Source organism: Arvicanthis niloticus, chromosome 16, assembly GCF_011762505.2.
Source record: "Arvicanthis niloticus isolate mArvNil1 chromosome 16, mArvNil1.pat.X, whole genome shotgun sequence".
Classification (NCBI taxonomy): Eukaryota; Metazoa; Chordata; class Mammalia; order Rodentia; family Muridae; genus Arvicanthis; species Arvicanthis niloticus.
This window is the reverse complement of record NC_047673.1, coordinates 17,296,755-17,323,663: the sequence shown is the minus strand read 5'-3', so window position 1 is coordinate 17,323,663 and position 26,909 is coordinate 17,296,755. Positions and strand designations below refer to the sequence as shown.

The window sequence follows — 26,909 nt, the reverse complement described above, 5'->3', positions numbered from 1 at the left end:
AGCAACACACCATCACTGAAACAGATACATAATTTCTCTCCTCAAGTTGTAGTATTTCACATGGGAAGTCATATGTATTAGATTTTGTCTCTGTAACAAAAAATACTTGAGACAATCTATTTATAAAGAGAAAAGGTTTATCTATTCTCACAGTTTTGGAGGTTCTGACCCATAGCTTTGGGCTGGTAGAAAGGCATCGAATCCTGGTGCCAGCGTGTGGCAGAGAGGAAAAACCTGGGATTTACAGATCTCCTGAAATGGCATTCCACAACCTCCCACCAAACCCACCCAGTAAAGCTTCCGGCACTTTCCAGGAGTGTCTTCTCGTTGGTCAAGCCTGTAGCCCACTGACCTTTTAGAGGATGTTCAGCATACAAACTTAGTACTAGAACCTAATAAGTGTCCAGTGTCCTGGAGCGATAGCACAGGGGAACCTAAGTCAAGTCCTAATTATCAGGGGCCACATTTACAAGTTGATACCCGAAATGGAAGCTGGGGTGTTCTCTCGAGGACAAGATTAGAACTAGGAGATATGCCTAAATTTTGGGAACACATAGCAGTAATAGGGAAGAGAGACAGAGTAAACATATCTGTGGTCTCCAGTCCCTATCACCTTCTTTCCTCTTACCAGAGAAGGTGTTGTTCTTCAGTCCGGCCACCAGGGGGAACCAACCACAGTCGTCCCTCCCCCCTCCTTTTTTTTTCTCTTCTTCTTCTCCTTCTCCTTCTTCCTTCTTCCTTCTTCCTTCTTCCTTCTTCCTTCTTCCTTCTTCCTTCTTCCTTCTTCCTTCTTCCTTCTTCCTTCTTCCTTCTTCTTCTTCTTCTTCTTCTTCTTCTTCTTCTTCTTCTTCTTCTTCTTCTATTTCTGGGAGTTAGAAATTTTCCTGTGTGTTCCTCATGACTTGTTCATTGTTATCTATCCACTCCTGAAGTTCAGTGTAAATGCCTTTGTTAGATACAGAGGGGATTCCTAGAGGTGTGTGTGTGTGTGTGTTTATATAAATGCAGGTGTGTGTGTGTGTGTGTGTGTGTGTGTTTGTAGAAATGCAGGTTTAAAGATGTTCCCTTAAAACTTATATTGATTGTATGACAGAACTTGTGGGCACCCTCTGTGATTTCTGTACAGCCTATGAAGGTTTTATTCACAGAAGCAGGGAGACTGTTACGGCCCCCTTAGGAGGATAACTATTCTCCACCCAGAGGGCTGAGTGGGTTCCCAGAGTCCCAGGTATCCTTGTTTTATGAAGGAGAATTGCTTGAGCCTAGGAATTCAAAACCAGCATGAGCACCATACTAGGACCCCATCTAAAAGAAAGAGACAGAGAGAGATGGGGGGGGGGTGGGAAGGAAGGAAGAGAGGAAGGGAGGAAGGAAGGTTGAGTTTCAGGTCTATAAATCCAGTTGACTGGCTCTTCCAACATTTTTAAAATACATTTTTAGTGTCTTTTTTATGTTTTTTCTTTTGGCCTAGTTTATAGTTTGTTTTGTTTTAAAGTAAATGTTGTTTTCTTACCCCCTGATAAACTGTCTCCTTTGAATCCATACTCTTACACCAGGACCAGTGTGCATGAGGAGTGTGCTCACGGTGTGTGGGTGTGGGAGTGGTGCTTGGGGTTTGAGGAGTGGCTTGTGTGTGACTTTGTGGGGACATTTATTTGTATGGGAGATTGGAGTTTGTATAGCTCTATGATGTATGTATATGTATATATATGACTATGGGAGAGGTATGTGTATATGGGACTGCATGTAATTGTGGTGTGTGTATATGTGAGACTGTACGTGGAATTGTGTGTAGTGAGTTTAAGGTATATTGTATATCTGTGATTCTATAATACTATGTGAGGGGGAAGTGTGTGTGTGTGTGTGTGTGTGTCTGTGTGTATATACATGCCCTGTGCTTCCAGCCAGACTTGCCCATAAATCTTCCAAAAGCAGTAACAATTTGACACATAGAGATATCAGAAAACTGTGCCTTCCCCAGCAAGTCTCGAAGGCCTATTGTGGTTATCTTGTTTCTGTAAGAATACTCTAGAGGACAATTTCAAAGCCGTAATTTCTCAAGGACTTTACAATCAGGGAGGGATCTTTTGGAAGTCCCTCCCCAAGGGCAACAGCTTCGCTGTCTTCTAAGGTTGTTGCTGGGTAAGGTTTCAGCTCTCATTTCTCCTTCGATGTCTGGCTGCCCTGTTGCCACCACCGGATCTGCCTCCTTCCTTCCTCCCTCTCAGCTAGTGCTCCCCCTCACCCATTGGCCACTTCCCCCCCCCCCACCCCATGGAAGCTGAATCATGCTGCTTCCATTTTTGGTCATAGCCGAGTTTCTTCCGCTTTCCGGAGCCTTGTGTTATATAAAAGGAATCAGTCCTTTGCACTCCGCTGTCAGCTTCAGAACAAATAAGCAGCTCCCTTGGGGTGCCCTGTCCACCCCGAAAGCCACTTGATGGGAGATTTTGAATGGTTGACTCTAAAGTGTGAGCGCAGATGATAAAATGATTCTGGATATCTTGCTCCTGGAGACAAAAATCAGCATTTTAATGGGAGCAGAGAAAAACTCCAACAAAGAGGAAAGACTTAGGGAAATTCTTTCAATTTGATCCTCCTATTGGTAGGGAGGGGTGAATTCTGGGAATCTCGGAGGCAGCATTTGGCCCCACAGATGTACCAGGAGCTGTGGAATGAGGCCGAGGAATGGTTCATACCATCTGTGTATATATTCCTGGCATCACCGGGCAGGGAAATATTCCTATCAGGGCTTATCACAGAGGTTCAACCCAGAATCTCAAATGAAATACATGCAGAGGCCAGGGACTATGAAATGCCACTTTGTCCTCTAATTCAGTACAGAGTCAGGTTTTTACAAACTCAGCTCATTCCCTGGGATCCCTGCTGGGTATGCTGCCTCCATCCCAAAGAGGCCTTTTGTCCTGTGAGGGTGTGGGTGGGCAGCCTTGAGCACCTCTCCCACACTGGGGATGCTGACTTTGGTCTGGAATCCTGCCCTGGATTTGATCTGCTAAATAGGTTCTGATAAACATAGTTGAAATGTTAAAAGGCTGTCAAGGCACAGCAGTTGGGTTAGGTGTGGGTCCCACATGCTTTCTGGGTCAAATATTGTTTTGGGGCAAGAGAAAAGAGAGATAGGGGTAGGAGAGAATTTTGAGTCAGCCTCTGAGTCACTTTCACGCCCTGGAAAGCTGGAGCTGGACCCAGGACCAGAATGCATAAGCCTCCGAGTTCCGGAAGGAATGTGGATTGTGGGTAGAGAAAATGGTGTTCAAGAAGACAAAATCAGAGATGCCTCTTGTAGCTGTGTTCCGTCTGCTGAGCCTCTGGGGTGTGCGATGCTATGGGCTAGAGGGTTTTACTGAGGAGGAAGTAGCCAGTGACACACTGTCCGTAAATGTCAGCCCGGGCACAAAGCAATGAACTTGATGTAATACAAGCTTCCGTCTCTAGTGTAGGTGCTGAAGTCAGTGTCCTGCTGACGGAGCACAGCTGTATAGATGGTGCTGGGACAGTGACAACCACGTGTTAAAATAAAAACAGATCTATAGCTCTGCTCTCATCCCAAACGAAAATAAACTCAAGATGTGCCAGAAGACTTCATGTATGAGAAAGGCTAAACTGCCCGAAGAAAACATAGTCAGAACTCTTCAGGATCAAGGCCTACACAAGGACTTTCCAAAAAGAAGCCTCCAGTGTCACAGAAACGATCCCAAGAATCAGCCAATGAAATACATGTATGTAAAGGTTTGTTGTCTTAATTAGGGTTTTACTGCTGTGAACAGACACCATGACCAAGGCAACTCTTAAAAGGTTAGCGTTTAATTGGGGCTGGCTTACAGGTTCAGAGGTTCAGTCCATTATCATCAAGGCGGGAACATGGCAGCATCCAGGTAGGCATGGTGGAGGAGCTGAGAGTTCTCCATCTTCATCTGAAGGATGCTAGCCAAATACCGGCTTCCAGGCAACTAGGATGAGGGTCTTAAAGACACAGTAACACACCTATTCCAACAGGGCCATACCCTCTAGTAGTGCCACTCCTTGGGCTGAGTGTATACAAACCATCACACTTGTAGATTAAAAAAAAATAAATAAATAAAAAAAAGAATCGTTGACTGGATGATGGGGGGATGGGGTAATCTCTACTATTATAGGACAGATAGGAGATTAATGTATAAAATCTATAAAGAATGCCCCAAATTAAATACCACTCCCAAATCATCCAACCAGCAAACAGCCAATGAAATGAAGGCAGTTCTCAAAGGAAGAAATACAAATGGCCAATAAATATCTTTTAAAAAGTCCAACATCTTTAGCTTTCAGGGAGATGAAAGCTAAACTACATTGAGATTCCATCTCATTAAAATCAGAATGGTGCTGGAGAGATGGCTCAGTGGTTAAGAGCACTGGCTGCTCTTCCAGAGGATCCAAGTTCCACTCCCAGCACCCACATGTCAGCTCACAGCTATCTGTAACTCCAGTTCCAGGGGATCTGACAGCCCCATACCAATACATATAAAAAGTTAAATTAAAAATTAAATAAGTAAATAAAATCAGAATGGCTATCGTCATCAAGAAAACAAGTGTCCTCATTGCTGGTAAAGTGGTTTGTGAAGCCACCATGAAAATCAGTCGATTCTCAAGCAAAAGAAAAGTCGATTTAACATCTATGGCGTTTGGGCATACACTTGAAGGAGAATAAGTCAGCACACCACAGAGATGTTTGCACATGTATTTATTGTTGTACTATTCACAGTAGCCAAGACATGGAGCTAGCCTGACCATCCACAGAAGTAGGCTATAGTAGGTACCTATGCACAGCAGACGTTTCTCCAGCTGTAAGTGAAATTACGATATCTGCAGGAAAGAGGATGTCATTATGTTAAGTGAAATGAGCTAGACACAGACAAGAACCATCTTCTCTGACATATAAAATCTTGACCTGAATATGTGTATTTGTGAATATATATTCATATATGAATATGTGTATTTGTGAATATATATTCATATATGAATATGTGTATTTGTGAATATATATTCATATATGAATATGTGTATTTGTGAATATATATTCATATATGAATATGTGTATTTGTGAATATATATTCATATATGAATATGTGTATTTGTGAATATATATTCATATATGAATATGTGTATTTGTGAATATATATTCATATATGAATATGTGTATTTGTGAATATATATTCATATATGAAAGGAAGCTAGGCATAATAGAGCATTCCTATAATCTTAGCACTCAAGAGATAGAGGCAGGAGGATTGCTGCAAGTTCCACACCAGGGTTATGTAATGAGACACTGTCTCAAAACAAGAAGGAGGAGTGGAAAGTAGAGAGGAAGCCATGCACAGAGAGGAGACGGTAGCAAGGGAGGTGTCACAGGAGGTGGTGGGACGCAGGTATCACGTGAGCGGAAGGGAGCGTTGTTCAGTGCAGAAAGAAGATCAGGAGGAGCGCTGGGGTGTAGATAAGAGTGAATTATAATGTATGAAAATGGCGAGGGCTGGAGAGATGGCTCAGCGGTGAAGAATGCTGACTACTCACTCTTCCAGAAATTCTGAGTTCAATTCCCAGAAACCACAATGGTGGCACACAACCATCTATAAGGAGATCGGGCGCCCTCTTCTGGCCCGAATGCATATATGCAGGCAGAGCACTGTGTACATAAGAAATAAACCTTTGAAAAGAAAAGAAAATGGCATGGCGAAAGCCATTTATTTGTATGCTAATAGAAAGATGTAAAAAATAGTTAACATATAAAACAGTATCACTTTGCAGTTACCTAGAGAAAGCACTCGTTTTCAAATGGAAGCATTTTTTTTTTTAACCAATGGATCCAAATTATACCCCCCCAAAACAGATAGAGATAGAGATACATATAAAGGTGTGTGTGTGTGGGTGGGTGTGGGTGTGTGGGTGTGGGTGTGTGTGTGAAAGAGAGAGAGAGAGACAGACAGAGAGACAGAGAGAGACAGAGAGACAGACAGAGAGACAGAGAGACAGAGAGAGCGCAACATTATTGAGAAAAACAAAATCAAGCTGTTTCTGAAAAAGTGGACATCATTCTTTTTATTTGAATTTTTTTACTTATTCATTTTATACCCCACTCACTTCCCCACTCCTAGTCACCCCCTGGACATCACTCTTGAGGGCTTGTCATGTGGTGAATGGTGGGGCCACCCCAGGCTTTCCACTCTACAGCAACATGGACATTTCTAATGTCCTGGGCACTGGTAATGCAGTGATCACAACTTACTACTATAGATTTAAACAAAGAAGTTAAACCCTCCATTTTCAAAAAGAGGGCATAGACAAGTAGGAGACGAGTGACCAAGTGACTGGGAAGACAGAGAGGTGGGGGAGAGAAGAAAGGAGGGAGGGAGATGGGGAGAAAGGAGGACAGGCTGGTTCAGTAAATGCATCAAAACACTCAGCCTTACAAATAATTATTCAGACCAGGGCATTGATAGGGACAAGTCATTTCTACACATTAGCAAAGATTTAAAAGATTAACAGAACTCAGCATTAGCTAAAGTCTGAGGGAAAGACTGTCTCATAAACTGTCATTTAAAAATGTGAATTAGTATTGTCACTAGAGTCCTTGGTCATACATCACTTCAGAGAGTCCCAATAGATTCAGCCATTTGTCCAGGTCTGGAACAAGACGTTATATGAGCCGGCAGTTGGCGGTCTCTCAGAAAGATGTTAGCGATTCTTTAGGAGTCTTCTAAGGGACAGAGATAGGACAGGTAAGCTTAGGGTTACTCAGCCTTGTGCTACCAGTTTTAGACAGATACTCCTTAAATAGTTAGCATACCTATATGCAGCATTGAGCAGGAATCTGACACAAAGTTCAAGGTAGTAAAAAAAAAAAAAAAAAAAAAAAAAACCCAGACACAAAATGAAATGGAGAAGCCAAGCTTTGTCTTGCCTTTAAATGCCCACTGGGCATCTGTAGGCCCAAATGAAGACTCAGTAATTTTTTTTTTGACCTTTTTAAAAAAAAATGTATTTATTTATGTATTTACTATTTAAATGTGTAAGTGCTCTGTCTGCATGTACACCTACATGCCACAAGAGGGCATCAGATCCCCTTATAGATGGGGGTTGCCGGGAATCGAGCTCAGGACCTCTGGAAGAGCAGCCAGTGTTCTTAACCTCTGAGTCATCTCAGCAGCCTAAGTCAGTGCCTTTTAATAAAACTTGCCTCTTAACCGTTATAACCTTTCTCAAGGGTAGTTGACTACGTGTATTAAATGTAAAATATGTGTGACTTGATGCTCTAGTCTTACTTAGCAGCTTGTGCTAAGAACTCATAATATATGTAAAAAAGATGCATATGCAAAAAGATGTATTTGCATAAGTTTGTTCATCAGGTTTCATTTATAACAGAGAATCCATTAATAAATACATCCTGGCCCCTATGAGCATCAAGTTGGGTACACAGCAGAAGGAAAAGCACTTGGCTCTGCTAGGAGGCACGTGTGTCCTGGTTTCTCTCCCTCATCTGCAGAGCAGAACACTATGAAGACAGGAGGTATATATAGACAGTAGTTACTGTCTTGCTGGAGACAATGTGTACATTTAAATCCTATTTCTGTATGTTTGTGTGTGTGTGCTCACACGTGTGTGCATGCATGTATATATGTATGTACGTATAAGTGTATGTATGCATGAATGATCATTCCTTCCACATAAACACATGCTTGTATGTAAGAGAAAGGCTTATACACTCTTTGGGTCATGCATTCCAGTGCCAATATTGTCAGGCAGATGGGACCCGCCCGATAAGACTCTGTGGCCAGAGCTGACTTCTGTTGGAAAGTACAGATTACAAGTTTAAAAAGAAACTGCAGATAAGTTGATTCCAGATGTTAAAAAGTATTTTGGACAAGAAAAGAGCAGGGCCTGTTGGTTCTCTCTCACTGTAGATCGACGTTTATCAACAGCAAGAGGCTCCCTTTCTTACTTTGCACTTCCCTAGCACTGAGAGTTTTATTTTTGGGAAGACAACGATCATTATTATGTGTGCTAGTCAGCTTTTTGTTGCTGTGGCAAAATACCTCAGAAAAACATTTTCTTTTTTTCTCTTTTTCTTTCTTTCTTTCTTTTTTTTTTTTTTTTTTGACAGTGTCTCATGTTTTGTAGCCCAGGCTGTCCTGGAACTTACTACATAGCTCCCAGGCTGTTCTTGAACTTGTGACAATCATCCTGCCTCAGTCAGAGAAACAACCATTATGAGACCAAAGCAGGAAAAATATACCTTGTAGGTTAAGAGCTCTGTTTGGAGTTAAAATAGGTTCTTGTTTGCCCTGTTTGACCCATCTGTACCGACTGTGCTTGACTGCATGTGGGGGAGAGGTATGTGGGGGAGGGGGGAATGCATCAGGATGCTTGCTTGTCCCTGATTGGACCTGACAGGAAATTAGATGAATTGTGAGTTTTGCCTTTTTAAGCCCCTGAAAAATGTGACTTGTGGCCATTTTCTGGGAACCCAGAGAAGGACCTGGACAGAGTCCGTCCATCCACCTGGCCAGTATGTAATTAAAGCTTGCTTTGAAATCAGCTTGGAATTGTGGCAGTGGTCTCATCCCCAGCTGGTTAGATGAAGACTTTAAGGGAGAAAGTTGATTACTTGGCTTGTAGTTTCAGAAGTTGTGGTTTATGTCAGCCCCATCTTGGCATCGTGGCACGGGGCATCGTGGCAGAATTCCTGATAGAGGTGGCCCATTCGCCTCAGAGAAATGGCAAGCAAAGAGAAGCAAGAGAGGACCAAGGTCCCATTGTCTCCTCCAAGGTATCCCCCCCAATATCCCGATTTCTTTCTTTTAGGCTCCCTCTCCTAAAGGTCCTATCACCTCTTAGGAGTGCTGCAGGGTGGTGACCAAGCCTTCGTCACACGGGCCTTTGAAGGATATCGATGCTCAGTTGGGCAATGACTTCTCCCCTTGTCCACATGAAGCGTTCCACTCCTCATGCTCCTGGATTTGCCTCTGCTGTGTCTGGATGAGGACCAGGAAACCCCGCCCCCCTCATGCCCATTCAGCTTCTTGGAGCACATTGTTCTATGTGGGGAATGCTGCTACCTTAATGTATTTCACACAGGATGACTTGTAAGTTACATCTGCATTTGTTTAACCTATAGAATTGGGGTCTGTTTCAATCAGCAGAATATAGTATTGGCCGGCAGAATTCTATCATTTATAAAATTTGGAATAAAGGTATGAAGGTCCATCTGTATATATTTCAGTTCATGCAATTAAGTTATTGTCTTAGTTAGGGTTTTACTGCTGTGAACAGACACCATGACCAAGGCAAATCTCATAAAGGACAACATTTAATTGGGGCCGGCTTACAGGTTCAGAGGTTTAGTCCGTCATCATCAAGGTGGGAGCAGGGCAACATGTAGGCAGGCATGGTGCAGGAGGAGCTGAGGGTTCTACATCGTCATCTAAAGGCTGCTAGTGGAAGATTTACTTCCAGGCAGCTAGGATGAGGGTCTTATTTCCCAAACCCACAGTGACACACCTACTTCAACAGGGCCACACCTTTTAATCATGTCACTGCCTAGGCCAAGCATATGCAAATCATCACAGTTATTAAAACATACTTTTAAGTCCCATGTAGTGGGGCTGGAGAGATGGTTCAACGGTTAAGAGCACTGGTTGCTCTTCCGGAGAGCCTGAGTTCAATTCCCAGCAACACATGGTGGCTCGCAACCATCTGTAATGGGATCTGATGCCCTCTTCTGGTGCGTCTGAGTGTAGCAAAAGTGTACTTACATACATAAAACAAATTAAGTAAATCTTTAAAAAAAGAAATAAATAAATAAAGAAAAAAGACTTAAAAAAAAAAAAAGTCTCATGTAGTAGTGTGTACCTATAATCCTAGCACTCAGGAAAGGGTGGAAGGAAGATGGTGAATTTGAGGCTAGCCTGAGCTACATAGTGAAAAAAAAAAAAAAAAAAAAAAAAAAAAAACAAAACAAAAAAAAAACCTCAAAGGGCTGGAACTGTAGCTAAGAGCGGTTGCCTAGTATGCACAAGGTCCTGTGTTTGCTCTTCAGCACCGGGAGAGGGAGCAGGGAGGAGGGCAGTAACTTTTGGAACAAAGACCATTATTTGTATAAAAAAGAATTCTTGCTGGCTGGAGGTGGCGATGGTGGCACATGCCTTTGATTCCAGCACTTGGAAGGGGAGGCAGAGGCAGTTCCAGGTCAGCCTGGTCAACAGATGGAATTCCAGAACAGCCAGTACAACACAGAGAAACCCTGAAGAAAAGAATTCTTTGCCTTGTAAAATGATTCAGCTTACTAAAAAGGATGAGGTAAATGGGGTTGAGGATTGCTTCTCCGTTACATATGCTAAGCATCTTTTAGTGGGGGGGGGGGGGAGGAGAAAGTTCTGCCAGCATCTATTCACAGCTTCCTGATAGGTGTGATAGGTGTGACTCTTAGCTGTGCAAGCTTTAGTAACTCTCTATAATTCTTTACTGTCTCTGGGTGAATTTGAGCACAGTGATTTTTGACAAACATTCCTTTCAGGTAAAGACCTGGGCAGTCCTGTGAGATCTGGGGTACATGCTTATTTTAATAATTAGGGATTATGGTAACCTGTTTGAGCTGCCTCCACCCTCTCATGAACCAGGTGCTTCTAAACAACAGAGAAGATCCTTCCCAGGCCCTCGAGGGTGTAGTCTGAGGTCAGTGTGCTAACAGACTGGGGGTTGACCAGCCCCCCTTCTGGTTCAGAGAGCCAACTCCATGCTGTGTGCTCACATGGTGGAGTCCCCAAAGGGCTTCAAGGTCTCTCTTAGAGGACACCCATCCCCTGCTGAGTTTCCTCAGTCCCAAAGTCTGCCTCCTGGGATGTGTGAACATTCAGCATATAGTATAGATAGCATTTGTTCAGAAACTAATTAAAAACAAGTAATTTCTGGCTGGGAATGTACTCGGTGGCAGAGGGAGAAACACTCAGTTCAGTCTGTAGTACAAAAAGCAAACACACAAACATTCTACTTGGTGACTGTCTAGGCTGTGGTCAAAGGACACATAAAATGCCCGTGATGTTATGAGACCATAAATGAGACCCATGAAAAGCCGGTAGGAATAAGCTTTTTGTTTGTTTGTTTGTTTTTTTTTTTTTTTTTTTTTTTTTTTTGGTTTTTTTTTTTGGTTTTTCGAGACAGGGTTTCTCTGTGTAGCCCTGGCTGTCCTGGAACTCACTCTGTAGGCCAGGCTGGCCTCGAACTCAGAAATCCGCCTGCCTCTGCCTCCCAAGTGCTGGGATTAAAGGCGTGCGCCACTACTGCCCGAGGAATAAGCTTACTTACGGCATTTCAAAGACAATGAAGCAAGGAACAGCAACAACAAAAACCAACTAATTTTAAGTTCCTAAGAAAATTGTTTCTAGTCTGGCCTGGCGTGGTGGCTAGGAATCCCAGCACTTGGGTGATCTTTAAATCTGAGGCCAGCCTGGTCTACAAAATGAGTTCCAGGACAGCCAGAGCTACATAGTGAAACCCTGTCTTAAAAAGCAAAGCAAAGCAAAGCAATGCAAAACAAAACAACAACAAAGAAAACTGTTTTTTGTTTTTTTTTTTTTAAATACTTTGAATTCGGGGACTTGGATCAGAGGTCAGAACGCTTGCCTCCCAGCATGCTCTACTGTTCAGTCCTCCGCACCACACAAAAGAACAAAATGTTTCCTACACTGAAGGCTGGAAGTCCTCACTAACGTTAGCCGGTGTCAAAACCGAACAACATCGGCAATGGATTTACAGAATATGGGTTATTCTTTTATCTGTGGAGTCAAACAGATGCTCATATTTATTATTTAGTATTTTCCAGACTTACAAAGTCATACTGTTTCAAGAGCGTCTCCCAAAGACATTAATATTGATTAATCGGGATCTAAATCTATTCTATCTGTAAGTCTTAGCCTAAAGTGCAACTTAAATATTGACTCCTCGCCCTTCAGATCCATACCTGGCACCCAAAGCGGGCCTCGCTGCAACCAGTTTCAGCTGACAAACAGCTCTCACCTCAAAGGAGTACAGCACATGGTTTATTCTGGAGCATTTATGAGTGACCATGGCCAGGGGACACAGACTTCGGTTACCCCAAATTCCGTGTTCCCATGTGGAAACAGTTCTGTGAAATTCTACAGTTTTACAAAACTGTACAAAGAACAAAGAAAGTAATAAACCTCACCAAGTTTAAGACACACTGGTGACCTATCGCACTGGGATGAGGGGAGGCAGATGCTATCTGATGACATTCTTAGCTTCTGGGTCGGTGGAAGCTACTGGTCTGAATAGATTCCAAAGAGGCTTTTATCTATTTCAAAATGTTCATTCTGACAGAGAGGAGGGCAAGGAGTTTACCCAAGATAAGGCAAATTAGCTCCTGGACCTGCAGCATTACAGTCTCTAAGTTCCGGTCATACCACCAGTCTCTGTAGACACAACCTCTTTTCAACCAGTCAAGCAAGCTTCCTTCAGGAATTCTTTACACAGAAAGTGTCTTGTCTGGGGAATGATCACAGTCCAGGTGGTAGATTTGTCTCATGACTGAGGACTTGATATGAGAGTTTAGACACTGGTGTGCTTCCAAGGGGGCTGTGCTACTGGGATCCAGAGGTGTCTCTCAGAGAACAGTCCCCAAGGGCTGTGAGCTGTCCTGCTTCAGGGAGTTGGCCTGGCTGCACGTTCCACTTGTCTGGTTAGTGACCTTTTCTCTCTCCTACAGGCAATCTTCACCCACACAACATCTGCCAAAGATAGTCAGAGAAATTTTCTCTCTCTCTCTCTCTCTCTCTCTCTCTCTCTCTCTCTCTCTCTCTCTCTCTCTCCCTCCCTCCCTCCTCCCACCCCCCTCTCCCCTCTCCTCCTTCTTCAAGATAGGATCTCTCTGTGTAGCCTTGGCTATCTGGAACTCACTCTGTAGACCAGGCTGGCCTCAAACTCTGAGATCCACCTGTCTCTGCCTCCTGAGGGCTGGGATTAAAGGCGAGCTGGAGCCACCATGCCCTGCAGAGATGTTTTCTTTTTAAAAGCTGTGTGCATTAGGTCTCTGTAGCTTCGATAGAAGGCTCATGAAAAACAATTTGGAGAGAAAAAGGTGTATATAGCTTACAGGTCTATCACCGAGGGAAGTCAGGGCAGGAAGTTAAAGCTGGAACCTGGAGTCAGAACTGAAGCAGAAGCCATGGAGGAATGCAGCTTACTGGCTTGCTCCCTGTGGCTCGCTCCCTTTGTTTTTATAAACAACCCAGGACCACGTGGGGCAGTGGGCTGGGCCCTCCCACACAGTTATCAATCAACAAGATGTCCCAAAGCCGTCTACAAGCCTATCTGATGGAGGCAATTCTCATCTCTTTCTTCCTAGATGACTCTCTGTTGAATCTGGTTGACAAAAACCTAACCAGCACAGAGGCATGGTCCTGCTAGCCAGAGCTGAGTCACAAGCCGCATTCCGCTGCTGCAGAAAACCTTGTCTGGCTGTACAAGGGTTATTATCAATGTTGGGGCCGAGGCATGGTGGTTTTCTGTAACTGGAAAGTATAAGCATGCGCAAAGCACATACGCTGAAGTCTTCCCTTTTGTCATTACAATTAAACGCGGATGTTCGTGTTTACAGTTGGTACAGAGAGCTGAGGAGTCGGGGGTTTGTGTTCCCGGTCTGTGGAGGAGATATCTTTTGACAGTTTTATCGAGTTTCCAGCAGCTAACATTTTTTCATTTCGTCTGAGAAGATGGAGGAGGTCAGCATGACCCTCCCTCCCTCAATACCTCAATAAATCTATATTTCCACTTACTGACTTGAAGCCAGCTGGCCCACTCAGGAGCCACAAGTAACTCCTTTTTTTTTTTTTTTTTTTTTTTTTTTTTTTTTTTTTAAATAAGACAAGTTGAATTTACCTTGAAACTAAAACATCTCAAAGATCAGGCCCTTCACTGTTGTGAGCCCATTTCTAAGTCCCCGATGGGGTCCTGACCCAGAGCTCATGGGTGCTTCCTGATTTTCTTTATCTCTGTGCATTTAGACGGTCTCTAAGATCCCACCTATGCCTCCCCCTGATATTTCGGTTACAGGCCTGCAGTATCAGCTCCCTCTTTGCTTTGCTTTCTCAAAAGAAGCTAGCCATAGAGAGGCATCCTGAGAGAGGAAGCACCCATTGAGAGCATGTGAAGATGGACCGTTTTGTATTTCCCTCATGAAGTGCCAACTCTTAGACCCTGGCCTGAATTTTTGTCTTTGAGGCCTTTGCACCTGGGGGAAATCTTTTGTGTGGCGTCTTGGGTCACCAGGCAGTTGATTGCATCAGACCATGATAGGCAGCCTTCTCCACTGGCTCCACAGAGCACCAGAGGAGTACTCAGTGGTTGGTAAGCTCTGTAATGCTCATTCTCATCTCCTCAGCCTCAGAGTGCTACTGAAGATTCTCGATTCTCTCTTTATTATTTTTTTTTTTTTTTTGCTAAACCTCAGCTGTGCTAGGCATGTATCCTATGACTGAAATGCACTTTCGGCCGGGCAGTGTTGGCGCACGCCTATAATCCCAGCACTTGAGAGGCAGAGGCAGGCGGATTTCTGAGTTCAAGGCCAGCCTGGTCTACAGAGTGAGTTCCAGGACAGCCAGGACAACACAGAGAAACCCTGTCTCGAAAAACCAAAAAAAAAAAAAAAAAAAAAAAAAAGCACTTTCTGCTTCCAAAATAGAAAATAAACCTCTTTTTTTTTTTTTTTTTTTTAGATTTTATTTATTTACTTTAAGTATATGGCTGGCATATCTGCAATATCTGCAGATACATATATCTACATGCCAGGAGAGAGCATCATATCCCATTACAGATGGTTGTGAGGCACCATGTGGTTGCTGGGAATTGAACTCAGGACCTCTGGAAGAACAGATGGTGTTTTTAACTACTGAGTCATCTCTCTGGCCTGAAAATAAAACTTTTTAATGTTTATTTATTTACCAGGTTTTCTACTGTGGCCCAGTCTGTCTTAGAATTCACTATGGAACCCAGGCTGACCTCATGCTCATGAGAATCCTCCTGCCTCAGCCTTCCAAATGCTAGGATTATAGCTAGGGATCTAGCAGGCTTGACTGAAAATTAAAGTTTAATCTGTCTGACACACTATTCCTGGATTGATCTTGGCCACATGCAGAGATGAGGAGAGAAACTGATGCAAATATATATTTAACTTAAGGTTCTTTTGAAGTCCCTGCTCTGGAGGTTGAAAGGGTAGCCAGTTTAACTTTTCTCTCCATTCTTCACCTTCTCTTCTTCTACAAAAGCCATCATAATGCTTACATACAACTGCATACTGCTCCCTTTCACTTGCAGAGATGGGAATCAACTTTTCAAAGATTCGTTTTATTTAATGTGTATGAATGATTTGCTTGCATATATGTATGTGCAGTGTGTGTATGTGTGTGTGCCTGGTGCCTGTGAAGGCCAGAAGAATGCGCCAGATCCCCTAGGAACTGGAGTTGCAAATGGTTGTAAGCTGCCATGTGGGTGCTGGGACCTCTGTAAGGACAAGTCCTCTTAATCAGTGAGCCATCTACAGCCCCAGATTTTTTTTTTTTTAAATTCGGTGGACCTACATCCAAGAGGACAGTGGATTGACATCCTAAAGGTCTGCCTTCCTCTAGTCTCCAGGCAGCAGATTATTCAGGGAGAAGTGGGCGGAGCAAAGACAGTCAATCATTCAGGGGCTCAGTTCTTTTGGTCCCATTGCTGTCTTTTCTGATCCTCTCTTGCTCCCTCTGTCCTGTGGCTGTTTGCTTGGTCAAGTCAGTTTGTGCTGGTAGCAACCTGTATTCTCCCAGGGGCATCTGGGCTAGGGATTTAACTCAGAACAATGAGTGCACAGTGATCAATAACATACATGTTGCTAACATATATGTTGCAGGATATTCAATCACACTGTGAACCCCCCCAAGATTGTGTTATTTACTGAAAAAAACCTGTTTCTGGTTGTGGTGTGGCTCAGCCTTGGCACACACCTCTGGCTGGAATACAGACACACACCCTTAGTTTATGTCTTTAAGCAGTGAAGGTAAAGTTAGTTTGTAGAAGGAAGCAGCCATGTTTGAAAGTGATGTCTAATTGAGCCGCAGACAAAGTGACGAATCAGAGAAAGATTTGAATAGTGTATGTCCAGGAGAAGAAAGAGGAAAGGACGGCTACTTAAGAGATAACAGTGCAGAGAGAGAGAGAGACAGAGAGACAGAGAGAGAGAGAGAGAGAGAGAGAGAGAGAGAGAGAGAGAAAGAACAGCTAGACAAAGGTGAAGACAGAGGATGAGAGGGAGCCAGAACAAGATTAGAGCAGATTACCAGAGTCAGTTTGAGGCCAAGCAGAGCAAAAAACCAGAGGCCGAGTGAGAAGCCAGATTGAATCAGTCAGCATGGAGAGGTGTTTTGAGCCAGCACAGTTGAGTTGACCAGCCAACAAGAATTCAGATAAACCTAAAAAGGCTGAGCTTATTCAGCTGCAAGTTTTGGAGGTTGAGAACATTCTAGGCCCAGATAAGATTGTAGGTGGCTAAAAGCTTCCAGGACTAGGTCTAGGTTAGCAGACTGAGGCAGTAAGCCTCCGAGACAACAGTTAAAACAGGAGACTAAAAGATACTTTTACATATATACATTCTGATTTCTTTTACCAATCTGGAGTACAAGAGTGTCTTCAGTGCAGAATATGAAAGTTCTCCAGTCATAAAGTCCTGGGTTAGATTCACTCTCTAACCAATCAACCAAGAAGATCTGTGATAAGGCTTAGAGTGTGGGGTGAGAGGGTAGGATCCAGGTCAAGTTCGGGTCAAGTGCTTGGCAGTTGTGTGACCCACAGTAAGCAATTACAATTGTTCCGTTTGTTGGGACCGTTAGGTTCCCTGTTGAGAGTTGTGTGAACTCGAAGGTTTTCACAAGCAGCCTTGGTGTTGCCCAGCCTGTTGTTTGCCTTTTGATTCGAAGACACACATCTACAAGCCACACTTTGCATATGTAGCCCAATAAATCTGGGCTTTGATTTTTGTCTGTGGTTTCATTAATTACTTCCAACTTGGACTGGCAACCTTCCTACGGAGCGTTGACAGATTCTGTTGCTTCTAGACTGCTTTCTCCCCGTGGCTTGATTTTTTTTTATTATTTAGCCATCGAATCCATCTGGAGTTTCTTTTGATGCGTACTCCGAGGTAAGAGTTTATGCTGATCTTCCACTGCTAATTAGCATTCTCCATACTTCTATTAAGTATTCTTAATAGAATTCTTTTCCATGTTGTAATGTCTTGGTCGTATAATAATGCTTACGTCTTGCAGGCTCCTTTCCAGAGCTTTCTACTGTTGCAAAGAATAAAGATCTGCCTATTTTGGCATTAATGCCTTGTACTGGCTAGTTTTCTGTCCACTTGACACAAGCTAGAGTCATCAGAGAGGGAAGAACTTCAACCAGAACACACTTCCAGAAGATCTGACTGTAGGCCAGCCTGTAGGGCATTTTCTTAATTAGTAACTGATGGGGGAGAGCCTGGTGCATTGCAGATGGTGCCCTCCCTGGCCTGGTGGTCCTGGGTTCTACTGAGGAACAAGCCAGTAAACAGCACCCCTCCAGCCTCCAGGGTTCCTGCCCTGCTTGAGTTTCTGTCTTGGCTTCTTTTGATGATGAATGGTGATGTGGAAGCATAAGGCAAATAAACCCTTTCCTCCCCAGGTTGTTTTGGTCATGGTGTTTGATCACAGCAATAGTGACTCTGAGACATGTTTCATAATCTCTCTCTCTCTCTCTCTCTCTCTCTCTCTCTCTCTCTCTCTCTCTCTCTCTCTCTCTCTCCAGTATATGTTCCTGTGGGTGTGTGCAGATGTGTGTAGATACACCTGCACATGCTTGCACATCTGTGTGCTGGCCAGAGGCCCAGATCTCCCTCCATCCCACTTTCCTTTGTTTTGAGGCAGAGTCCCTAACTGCATCTGCATCTCATCGACTTAGCTAAGCTGGGCTCACTGCTCTGGGGATCCAGCTGTGCTGCCCTCCTCTTGCCCATTCAGGTCATCTCAAGCAAATTCCTCCTTGTGTCCAGGGGTAGTCAAGAAGCGTTTTTGCTCTCTGCTGTTGTTTTCAACGCAGCCTGGACTTTTCTGTTCCTTCCTCTGTAATCTCATTCACGGAGCGCTGGGGTTATTTACACTGATAACTTCCAGAACAAGTAGGGTGAAAGAACTAAGTGACCACTGATTTGAATCAGTGTAGGCAGGAGGATCTCTTTGAGTTCAAGGCCAGCCTGGTCTACAAAGTGAGTTCAAGGATAGCCAGGGCTATTATATAGAGAAATCCTGTCTGGGGGTGTGATGGGGAGGGGCACAACTCTGCTAGGATTTTTGTACAAGTGGAGAGAGATCTGGTTTAACTCCAAATACAAGAACGAGTTAAGTATTTATGAACATTGAGAGGGGGTGTGCTTGTCTGTGAATGAAAAATTGCTAAGAGGAAGTTCTGGGGGCACAGGACGATTCCGGCTAAACCTACTTGACAAGATTCTTGCTGAAGGCAGGCTAGTGTGAGAGAATGAGGGTGGAGATTCTCACTAAACTAAACCTGCAGGATTCCCAGTAAATCCAGAGTCTAGAACAAAGACTGATGTTCCAGGTTGAGGCATGTTGAGGGTTAGTGGTGCCTAAAAGAATTAGGACCAGCAGAGTCTTAGGCATTCAAAATTTATTTACTCAGTTTATTTTTCAAATTTATTTATTTTGGTGTGTGTCTGCTTTGTCTGCATGTATGTATGTATACCGTGAGTGAATGCTTGGTACCTGGTAAGCCAGTAGAGGCCTAAAGCAAGAGATCAGAATGGTTGTAAGTTGCCTTGTAGGAGATAGAAACCCAAGCTGGGTTCCATGCAACATCAATTAGCGCTTTCAACTGCTGAGCTATCTCTCCAGCCCCTACTCCATTTATTTAACCTTTACCAAAGAGACTCATTTTACAGACTTTGATTCACTGTGATACAGTAGCTTTGATTCACTGCAAAATACACCTTTGGCCTGGCCACCATTTGAGGACTGCTTCAACAGACTTTTTTAGTTTTGTTAGTGGGAGCTGAACCAAGATCTCATGCTAAGTGCCTGTTATACACGCAGAGCTACATCTACAGCGAGTTATGTTTTAGATTTTCATGTTATATTAATCCATAACCTTTGGGAAGGGCAAGGAGCAGCAGGAAAGAATAAAGGCCATTTCTCAGCTTAGGATGCTTTCCAAAACAACTAGGTTTCAGTTGGCTGCTTGGCTAGGTCTTTGCATTCTGCTCCGTGAAGCCCGGGATAGCAGCACTGTCATTGTCTGCCGTTTCCAGAATTGTAGGGAAATGGACAGGTGAGGTGAGACTTACTGGACTTCTGTAATGCATAGCCTGGGAAAGCCAAGGAATGAGATACTTTGTTGCTGCTTACTGTTAAGCCCAAGACTTGTACAAGATAGGTGTTTTTAGAAACTTGGGCATCTGTTTCTCTTGTCTCAAGCTGCTGCTGGGGGCAGTCAGGCTTTAATCACTTCGGGCCACCCCTGGAGCTGATTAGATTTTTTTTTTTTTTTTTTTTTTTTTTGCTTCTTCAAGACAAGGCTTCCCCAGGAGCTTAGCCCAATTCAGAAAGACAAATGGAAACTGTTATGTTCATTTTTATCATTTATTGAATGTCTATTGAGCATGTGCTCTTGTCCAAAGTCTCTGCAGAAGCAAAAAAAATTATAAATGTGACATGGTCTCTGCCCTTTGGAATTTTATGATCCAAAAGTAGAATACACACATGTAAATAAACATGTTGCCCATGCTGTGCTAAGTGTAGGGCGACTTTATATCCGGAGACAGTCTTGGCTTATGTCTGTTTGTTGTCCTGGGGTCACTACTAAGAATGCACCTTTTTACGTTTTAGAGCTAAGTGCGGTAGTATGGTCTGTATGAATATTCAGGTATAAAAGGAGTAGAAAGAAAGAAAGAGTCGGTTTCCTGAAGTAGTCACTGAGCTGAGTGATGAGAGAAATTTGGCCAGCCAAGACCAGGGGTCTTTCAGGAAACTTTGGTTCAGACGGGAGAAGAGGTATATTTCAGGAACGCAGAAAGCTCTCCAGGCAAAGGAAGAGTTCTGGAATTAAGAGCAGTGGTGGATTTAAGTTAAATATTGTTTGCCAAGTTTGCCCTTTGACAATCCCTCAAGGCTGTTATTAGACTGTCTAGACTCGACTGTCCCTTTTCTCCCCTTCCTCTTGCTTCTGGGTTGGGAATGGAATTCAGGGCCCAGAGGCCTGCTGGAGGAGCAGCTCCCTCTGTGGTACATCCCCAGTGCGAATTTGTGTTTTTACCACCTCTTAGGTCTTCTTGGGCATATCAAGGTTATATCTGGGTCTCTGCTGATGGTGGCTAGGGGAACAGGATTAACCAGGCAGAGAAAGCCCTGAGGGACAGACAGAAATTGTAGTTCTAACCAGTTAGGGAGTGCAGGAACTATGTTAGGCACACCAAGGATCTGGAGGAGGGAAAAGAGGGTAGCACTCTTGAGGAGAAAGAATGATCAAGACCAGGTACTATTTGCAAGCCACAGATACTTTTGTCAAATCCAGGAATCTAAGAGATTTCTAATCTGAAGATTTACTTGATCATAAACCCAAGACGACAGTTGGATAGTGTTGGCATATTTCTTGTAGACCTAAAACAAAATGACTTCCGCCCACATTTAAAAAAAAATCTTTCGACAGTTTTAACATTCCTGTTTATCTCGGGCAAGAAGCAGTAATGGGCTCTAAAATATTCTCCTGCCATTTTATTATTATTATGGTAGGATACCTGCCAAGCCTTATCTTATGTGTTTGCTTGTCTTTGTTATGGAGTGTATAAGACAGTTGTGATTCACCTACAGTATACACGGTGCCAACTCCTTTCAGGGGAGATCATCTGCATCTTGCAAAATTTAGCTTGACCTTGTCCCGAATTTTGGAGGCACACTCTCTGTGAGAATTGTAGCCACCTCACAAAATCTTTGAGATTCTGAGAAACGTCAGCATTACGGGAAACACACTGATGAACTAATAGTCTCAAACTTGGCTTTGGAGAAAATGGATTCACTGGGAGAGTGGGCCTGGGGCAGTCTCTTAGTGGAATCCTCAAAGATAAAGGAAAAAAAATTCTCTTCGGCTTCAAAGATAAAAGCCTCTTTCTTAAGACTGCTGTCACCAGGTCTTGCTGGCACTGTACTGAAGAGTCAAACGACATCAGAAACCAAGCACCCAGGAATTATCTGAAAAAAGCTTAAAGTTACGAAAAGAAAGACAACAGGAAACCACTCAGGCTGTCTTGTTAAGGGGCAATTTTGCATCTATCCCAGGTCAGGGCACTCCGGAGCCCCCATGAGTGTGGTTTGGTGCGGGCAAGGCATCTTCAATTCTTGTCTTCCTGGGAGCCTTCCAAATCCTGGGAGTAACAAAGATGGAGATGACCAGTGTCAAGGAGCAGGTACAACACTCTATAGAGATTCTGGTTTTTTTTTTTTTTTTTTTTTTTTTTTTTTTAAATAAGGGGCTTAACTTCTGTGCGGTGCAGCGTCACCCACGCCATTAAGTCCCAGCTGCAGGAAGCACAGATAAAAGGGGAAGAGAAACGGCGCCGCGGCGCGCACACGCTCGGAAATGGACGTCGGCGGCGCGCAGCGCGCTGCAGGCGCGGGTCCCGCGGGGAGGGCGAGCGCGGTCGAGCAGCCCCTGCCCAAGGCTGGGCGCGACCAGCGCGGCGGGGGGAGCGCGCTTCCATCCAAGCGGCCGCCCCCGCGCGCCGCGCCAGTAGTTCGGTCCGAGGGGGCGGCTCCAGGGGCGCGGCTCCGCGGCGGCCGAGGCTGCTCCAGGCGGGAGCGGACCCCAGAGCCCAGCGGCGCCGAGCAAGGCTGGGGGAGAGGCGGGCGCGCGCGGGGGCGAGCTTCGGCGCGGCGGCTCGGAGGAGCGGGGGCGAGCAGCGCTGCGGGGCCGTGGGAGGAAGCGCTGCGCCCGGCCCGACGGCGCTCGTTGAGCCACATCCGCGGGTCGCCGGCGACGTTGCCGGCGCCTGTCAAGGCCCCTCCATTTTGAAGGAAGAGGCCGCCGTTCCCCCACCGCAGGGGCGGCAGCCGCGCTCATGGCGTTCAGTCCCTGGCAGATCCTGTCGCCCGTGCAGTGGGCCAAGTGGACGTGGTCCGCGGTGCGCGGTTCGGGCGCGGGAGAGGACGAAGCCGGAGGTCCCGAAGGCGACCCCGAGGAGGAAGAGGACTCGCAAGCCGAGACCAAATCCCTGAGTTTCAGGCAAGTACACCGCATCCCAGCCGAGATGCAGGCGCGCGCCATCCTCCCACCGCGGTCATGCTGTGTGCGCGCTACCGTGTTCCCAGCTCTGCTGCGTCCTGCCCGCAGCCGGGTCCCCGCTGTGTGCCCGAAAGTTCGGGATGTTCTGTCTGCCCCTGTGCTTTCCGTCCCCTGTCTTCGCTGTGAGCTTTCTGAACCCAGCCCCGAATCCGCAGTCTCCCCATCCCGGTTTGCCTGGGTCGCTTTCTCTAAGCGTCGACACCCCGGCTCCGACGCAGCCACACCGGGTCGTGTCAGTTGATAAGGCCAGGTGGGATTTGGAGCTTTTCCCTTGTGGGCAAGAAATCGCTCCTCCGCCCTTCTTGGCCCCGCAGTGTCCTAAAATGCAGCCTTGGTAAAAGGGGATCGCGTGATGACAGGCCCCTGGCAGCTGGTGAGAAATGGTGGTCTCTGCTGAGCTGTCACACGTGTGATTGTGGGAGGCAGGTGATGGCATTTTTAGCCTCCAGTGACTTACAGGTAGAGGCCTACCGAGGAGAACAGTATAGCTAGAATTGGCTTAGTTTGGGGGGTGGGGCGATATTAATTTTTATGCCCCTGGAAAAGGGTATGGTGAAGAAAGGAGTTGATTGGGAAGTCTTGTCTTTTTTTTTTTTTCTGGTTGTGAAAGGCAAAGATGACCTCAAAAAAACAAGTGGTCCTGGTGAGAAGCTCCAGAGGACGAAAGAGATTTCGGGGATCTAGGATGCTGGGCTTCGCTGAAAATGCCGCAGCCTTTCTCAGGCTGGGTTGAGGATTGGTGTTGTAAAGTTAGAGGCGCTGTACTTGCACTTTGGTGGCTAAGTACATTTTAAAGGCAGTTGGAAATACCGTTGACTGTGGTAATGCCTCGTTTTTCCCCCTTGGCAGCTCGGATTCTGAAGGTAATTTTGAGACTCCTGAAGCCGAAACTCCAATCAGATCGCCTCTCAAGGAGTCTTGTGATTCATCACCAGGATTGCCAGAACCCGAGGCCAAACCCCAAGGTAACAGAACTCGAGTTTTCTACCTCTTTGGTTTTAACTTAAGGAAAAAAAAAAAAAAAAAAAAAAAAAAAAAAAAAAAAAAGACATAAGAGAGGGGCTGTATGTGTGCCATAAGGACCACTTCAGACAGGATAATGAACTGGCACCTCACTCCAGAAGAGGGACCCTAAAGTTCTTGCTGATTTTGATCATTTGATGATCCACAGCTTTCATTATTCCCTGACTGGAGATTGTGGCCCTGGAGTATGAGATCATACATATTTTTCAGCCATTTCTGTTAGGCTTCCTTCTGAACCCTGAATAAGTAAAAATGTAGCAATGACTGGTCTGGTTATGTTTTAGATTTGGCCTCAAAGATCTCAGAGACTAGTTGTTTTCTACAAGGGTGTGGCTAGACCCAAAATTATAGGTAAGAGTTGATTTTTGAGTTACGAATCTTAGGCAGTTTCAAAATTGCTTGCCTTTCTCTCCCACAAAGAACCAGCGGGGAGTCCTTCAGTCTAACCAAGAAAATCCGGTTCACATACTACCCTTCCCCCAACACCCCTCCCCCACCCACCCTTTCCTCATCCCAACCTAGTGCCTGCTCTTTACTTCTCAATGCCTCTGGCCCACTAAGTTAATGGAAATCTTTTTTTGTCACACTTTGTAAAAGACAGATAGCTCAGGCTGGCCTTGAGCTGATCCTGCCTCCTCAGACTCCTGGAATAACAGGCCTGTACCATCTTGCTTTGTTTATTGCCACCTACCTTTGAATAAAATTTTACTTGTCCTAGTAGAAATTAATTTGTTCCTTCGATGAATGAATAGAGGCAGTGAAGTCCTGTTCTCACTGTGTGACATTTTGGAGGGAAGTTGTCTTAGTTAGGGTCGCCATTGCTGTGAACAGACACCATGACCAAGCCAACTCTTCTAAGGACAATGTTTAATTGGGGCTGGCTTACAGTTTCAGAGGTTCAGTCCATTATCATCAAGGCAGAGGGCATGGTAGCATCCAGGCAGGCATGGGGCTGGAGGAGCCAAGAGTTCTGTCTACATCTTCATCTGAAGGCTTCTAGAAGAGTGGCTCCCATGTGGCTAGGAGGAGGGTCTCAAGGCCCACCCCCACAGTGACACACTTCCTTCAACAAGGCCACACCCACTGTAACAAGGCCACACCTCCTAATAGTGCTGTACCCTGGGCCAAGTGTATACAAACCACCACAGAAGTGAATCTTTTAAGGGTTAAAAGCAAAATATCTGTTGGGTTCTGTTAAGTACTGTGGGGAACAATGGTGGGGGGGTTCGGAGGGGGGAATGGCCTGTGGGCCTGGATAGTAAGTGCTGGAAGTTAGTTAAGGGGAGTGGTAGAGGAGCTGACTCGAACAGATTCCTAAAAGGGGAGAATTAAGGAAACAAAACCTGTGTGTATTTATTGGGAAGAGAATCCTTTTAGCAAAGGGCACAGTGTTTGCAAAGAAGCATCCTGTAAGTGGTAAGGCCCTGGGGTGTGGAGACTCACATGTTCTGGCGGAGCAGGCTCAGAGGCCAGTGTGCCCAAGTGGAATGACCAGGCTGCTGCTGGTAATCAGAGCTGAAGTCAGCAAGGGGAGAGGAAGGGCCATGCGATACCGTGACGATGAGCTGCTTTTCTGAGTGAGCTGGAGAACAGCTGTAGGGTATCTGAACAAAAGTATAACCATAACCGAGTGGCTCAGAACAGGGAGTCCATTCTCGCTCATCGTTCCGGAGAACTGATCAAAATTGGAAGTCTGAAGTGTGGGCAAAGTCATGTTCCTTCTGAAGGCTCAGAAAAGACCCGACCCATTCGCTTCTTATCTATTCTAACCTGGGCTGGTCATCAATGGTCCTTGGTGATTGGCTTGCCGCAGCCTAACATCCCTGGGTCTAAGCACATGGTGGGTTTTCCCTATAGGTTTGTCTTCATACAGCCATGCTCTGAGGATACTGGTCATTCAGTTTAATAATCTAGTATGACCTCATTTTAACTGCATTACAACCTCCAAAGACTCCATTTCTGGTAAATTATGACTTTTGACATACCTTCTTGGGGACACAAGTCAACTCATTCTAACAAGGATTTGACTTACTTTATTATTATTATTATTATTATTATTATTATTATTATTATTATTAATTGAGACAGGGCTTTAACTCTATAGCTATGGCTACCCTGGAACTTGCAGTGTAGACCAAGCTTTGAACTTACAGATCCACTTGCCCCTGTAGCTTAGCGTAGTTCTTTTCAGGTTGCCTGGGCAAGTCAAGTCACAGAGGAGCTAAATTTACTGGGAAAGCATCAGGTTTCTTTGCAGTTTGTTTTTTTTTTTTTTACTAGAAATTGAGATCTCCATGCCGTGTGTAACCAGCTGAGAATGGAGCAGCACCCTCCCTGCTCTGGGGTGGTTCTGCTACTGGGTTAAGGGCTGAGCCATTGCAGAGGGGTGTGAGGCAAAGTTGGGCAGTAGTACTTCCTGTAATGAAGATACTGCTTGTCCCCATAGCTTTCCTTTCTTCTCTCCGGATTGGCAGATTGGGGGGGGGGGTCTAGAATCCTGAAAGAACTATTCTGTGGGCCTGTTCATCAAATTTAAATAAACCACGTAAGACGTATGTTAAGTAGCTGTTTGAAAGCCTCTGAGTCGCCCTCAGCTTTCTTTCCTCAACATTCTGTCAGACTGCTAGGCTAATTCATCTGCCAGATTCCTCGCTAAATGAATAGAGGCCCGGATTAACCTAGGCCTCCCAGCCCCCAGCCCCAGCCACAGACTCTCAATTGTTTGGCCCTTCTTGTTTCTGTGGCTCTCACAGTCTCTCGGTCAGTGTAAATGTTTTCCTTTTAGAGAGTCTTGGATCAGGAAAGTTCTTCAGGGTAGGCCATGCTGTAGAGTGTGGTGGTAGAGAGGAGACTGGTGGTGTATAGTCTGGGGAGCTGTCCTGCGTATTTTAAAGTCCCTCACTTTAAGGTCTTTAGACAGTGGGATGACTCCTAAGTCTGGCTAGTGTCTGGCCTTTTAAGGACCTTGTGGTGTTAGTCCAACTTGTGGATTGTGTTGTCACAGATACAAAGTAAGTCTCGAGAATACAGTAAAGCTCAGGTCTGGCTGAAGATGGTTTCACTGAGCCCAAATTCTGAAGTCAGTTCCTGGTGAGGTTTTAATTTCTTGAACTGGATGTTTCACTCTTCTCCCCCAGCCCCCCACCCCTGAAATAGTTTTGTTTTTGACTTTCTGTGGTTCCATAACGTGGTCAAACAGGGCATACAAATTGGGTGGGGCCGTCTTCATGGGACTTGTAATGGTCTCAGCTTCTTCGTGCCTAGTCACCCTCACACACACGTGTAGGCTAGTGACATACTCCTGTTCTGTCACCTGCTTCCTACTTGTTTAAACTTAGAGGAAAATATAGTTCTACTTTTTATTGGAACTGCTTCAAGAACTTAGAAATTTTGCAATGAGTCCTTTTAAGATATATGCCAGGAATGAAATATAAGGTGGTGATTTTTTTTAAAAGCCACAGAAAAAAAGTTGG

General features: G+C 44.9%; 1 protein-coding gene across 8 annotated transcripts in view; it reads left to right on the top strand.

Moving 5' to 3' along the window:
- The window catches only part of Tacc1 (transforming acidic coiled-coil containing protein 1), a 106,714-nt gene that overhangs the window by 35,218 nt on the left and 44,587 nt on the right, over window positions 1-26,909 (top strand). For 2 of the 8 annotated variants that reach the window (XM_076913925.1, XM_076913926.1), the window contains exon 2: window positions 23,263-23,378. The exons of 2 other annotated variants lie outside the window; for them this stretch is intronic. In XM_076913925.1, the coding sequence (XP_076770040.1) occupies window positions 23,263-23,378 (116 nt within the window). Of the gene's footprint in view, window positions 1-8,856; window positions 9,138-21,917; window positions 22,354-23,262; window positions 23,379-26,909 lie in introns of those variants that run through there. 4 more of the 8 variants (XM_034520096.2, XM_076913924.1, XM_076913928.1 and 1 more) reach the window with 4 other exon arrangements.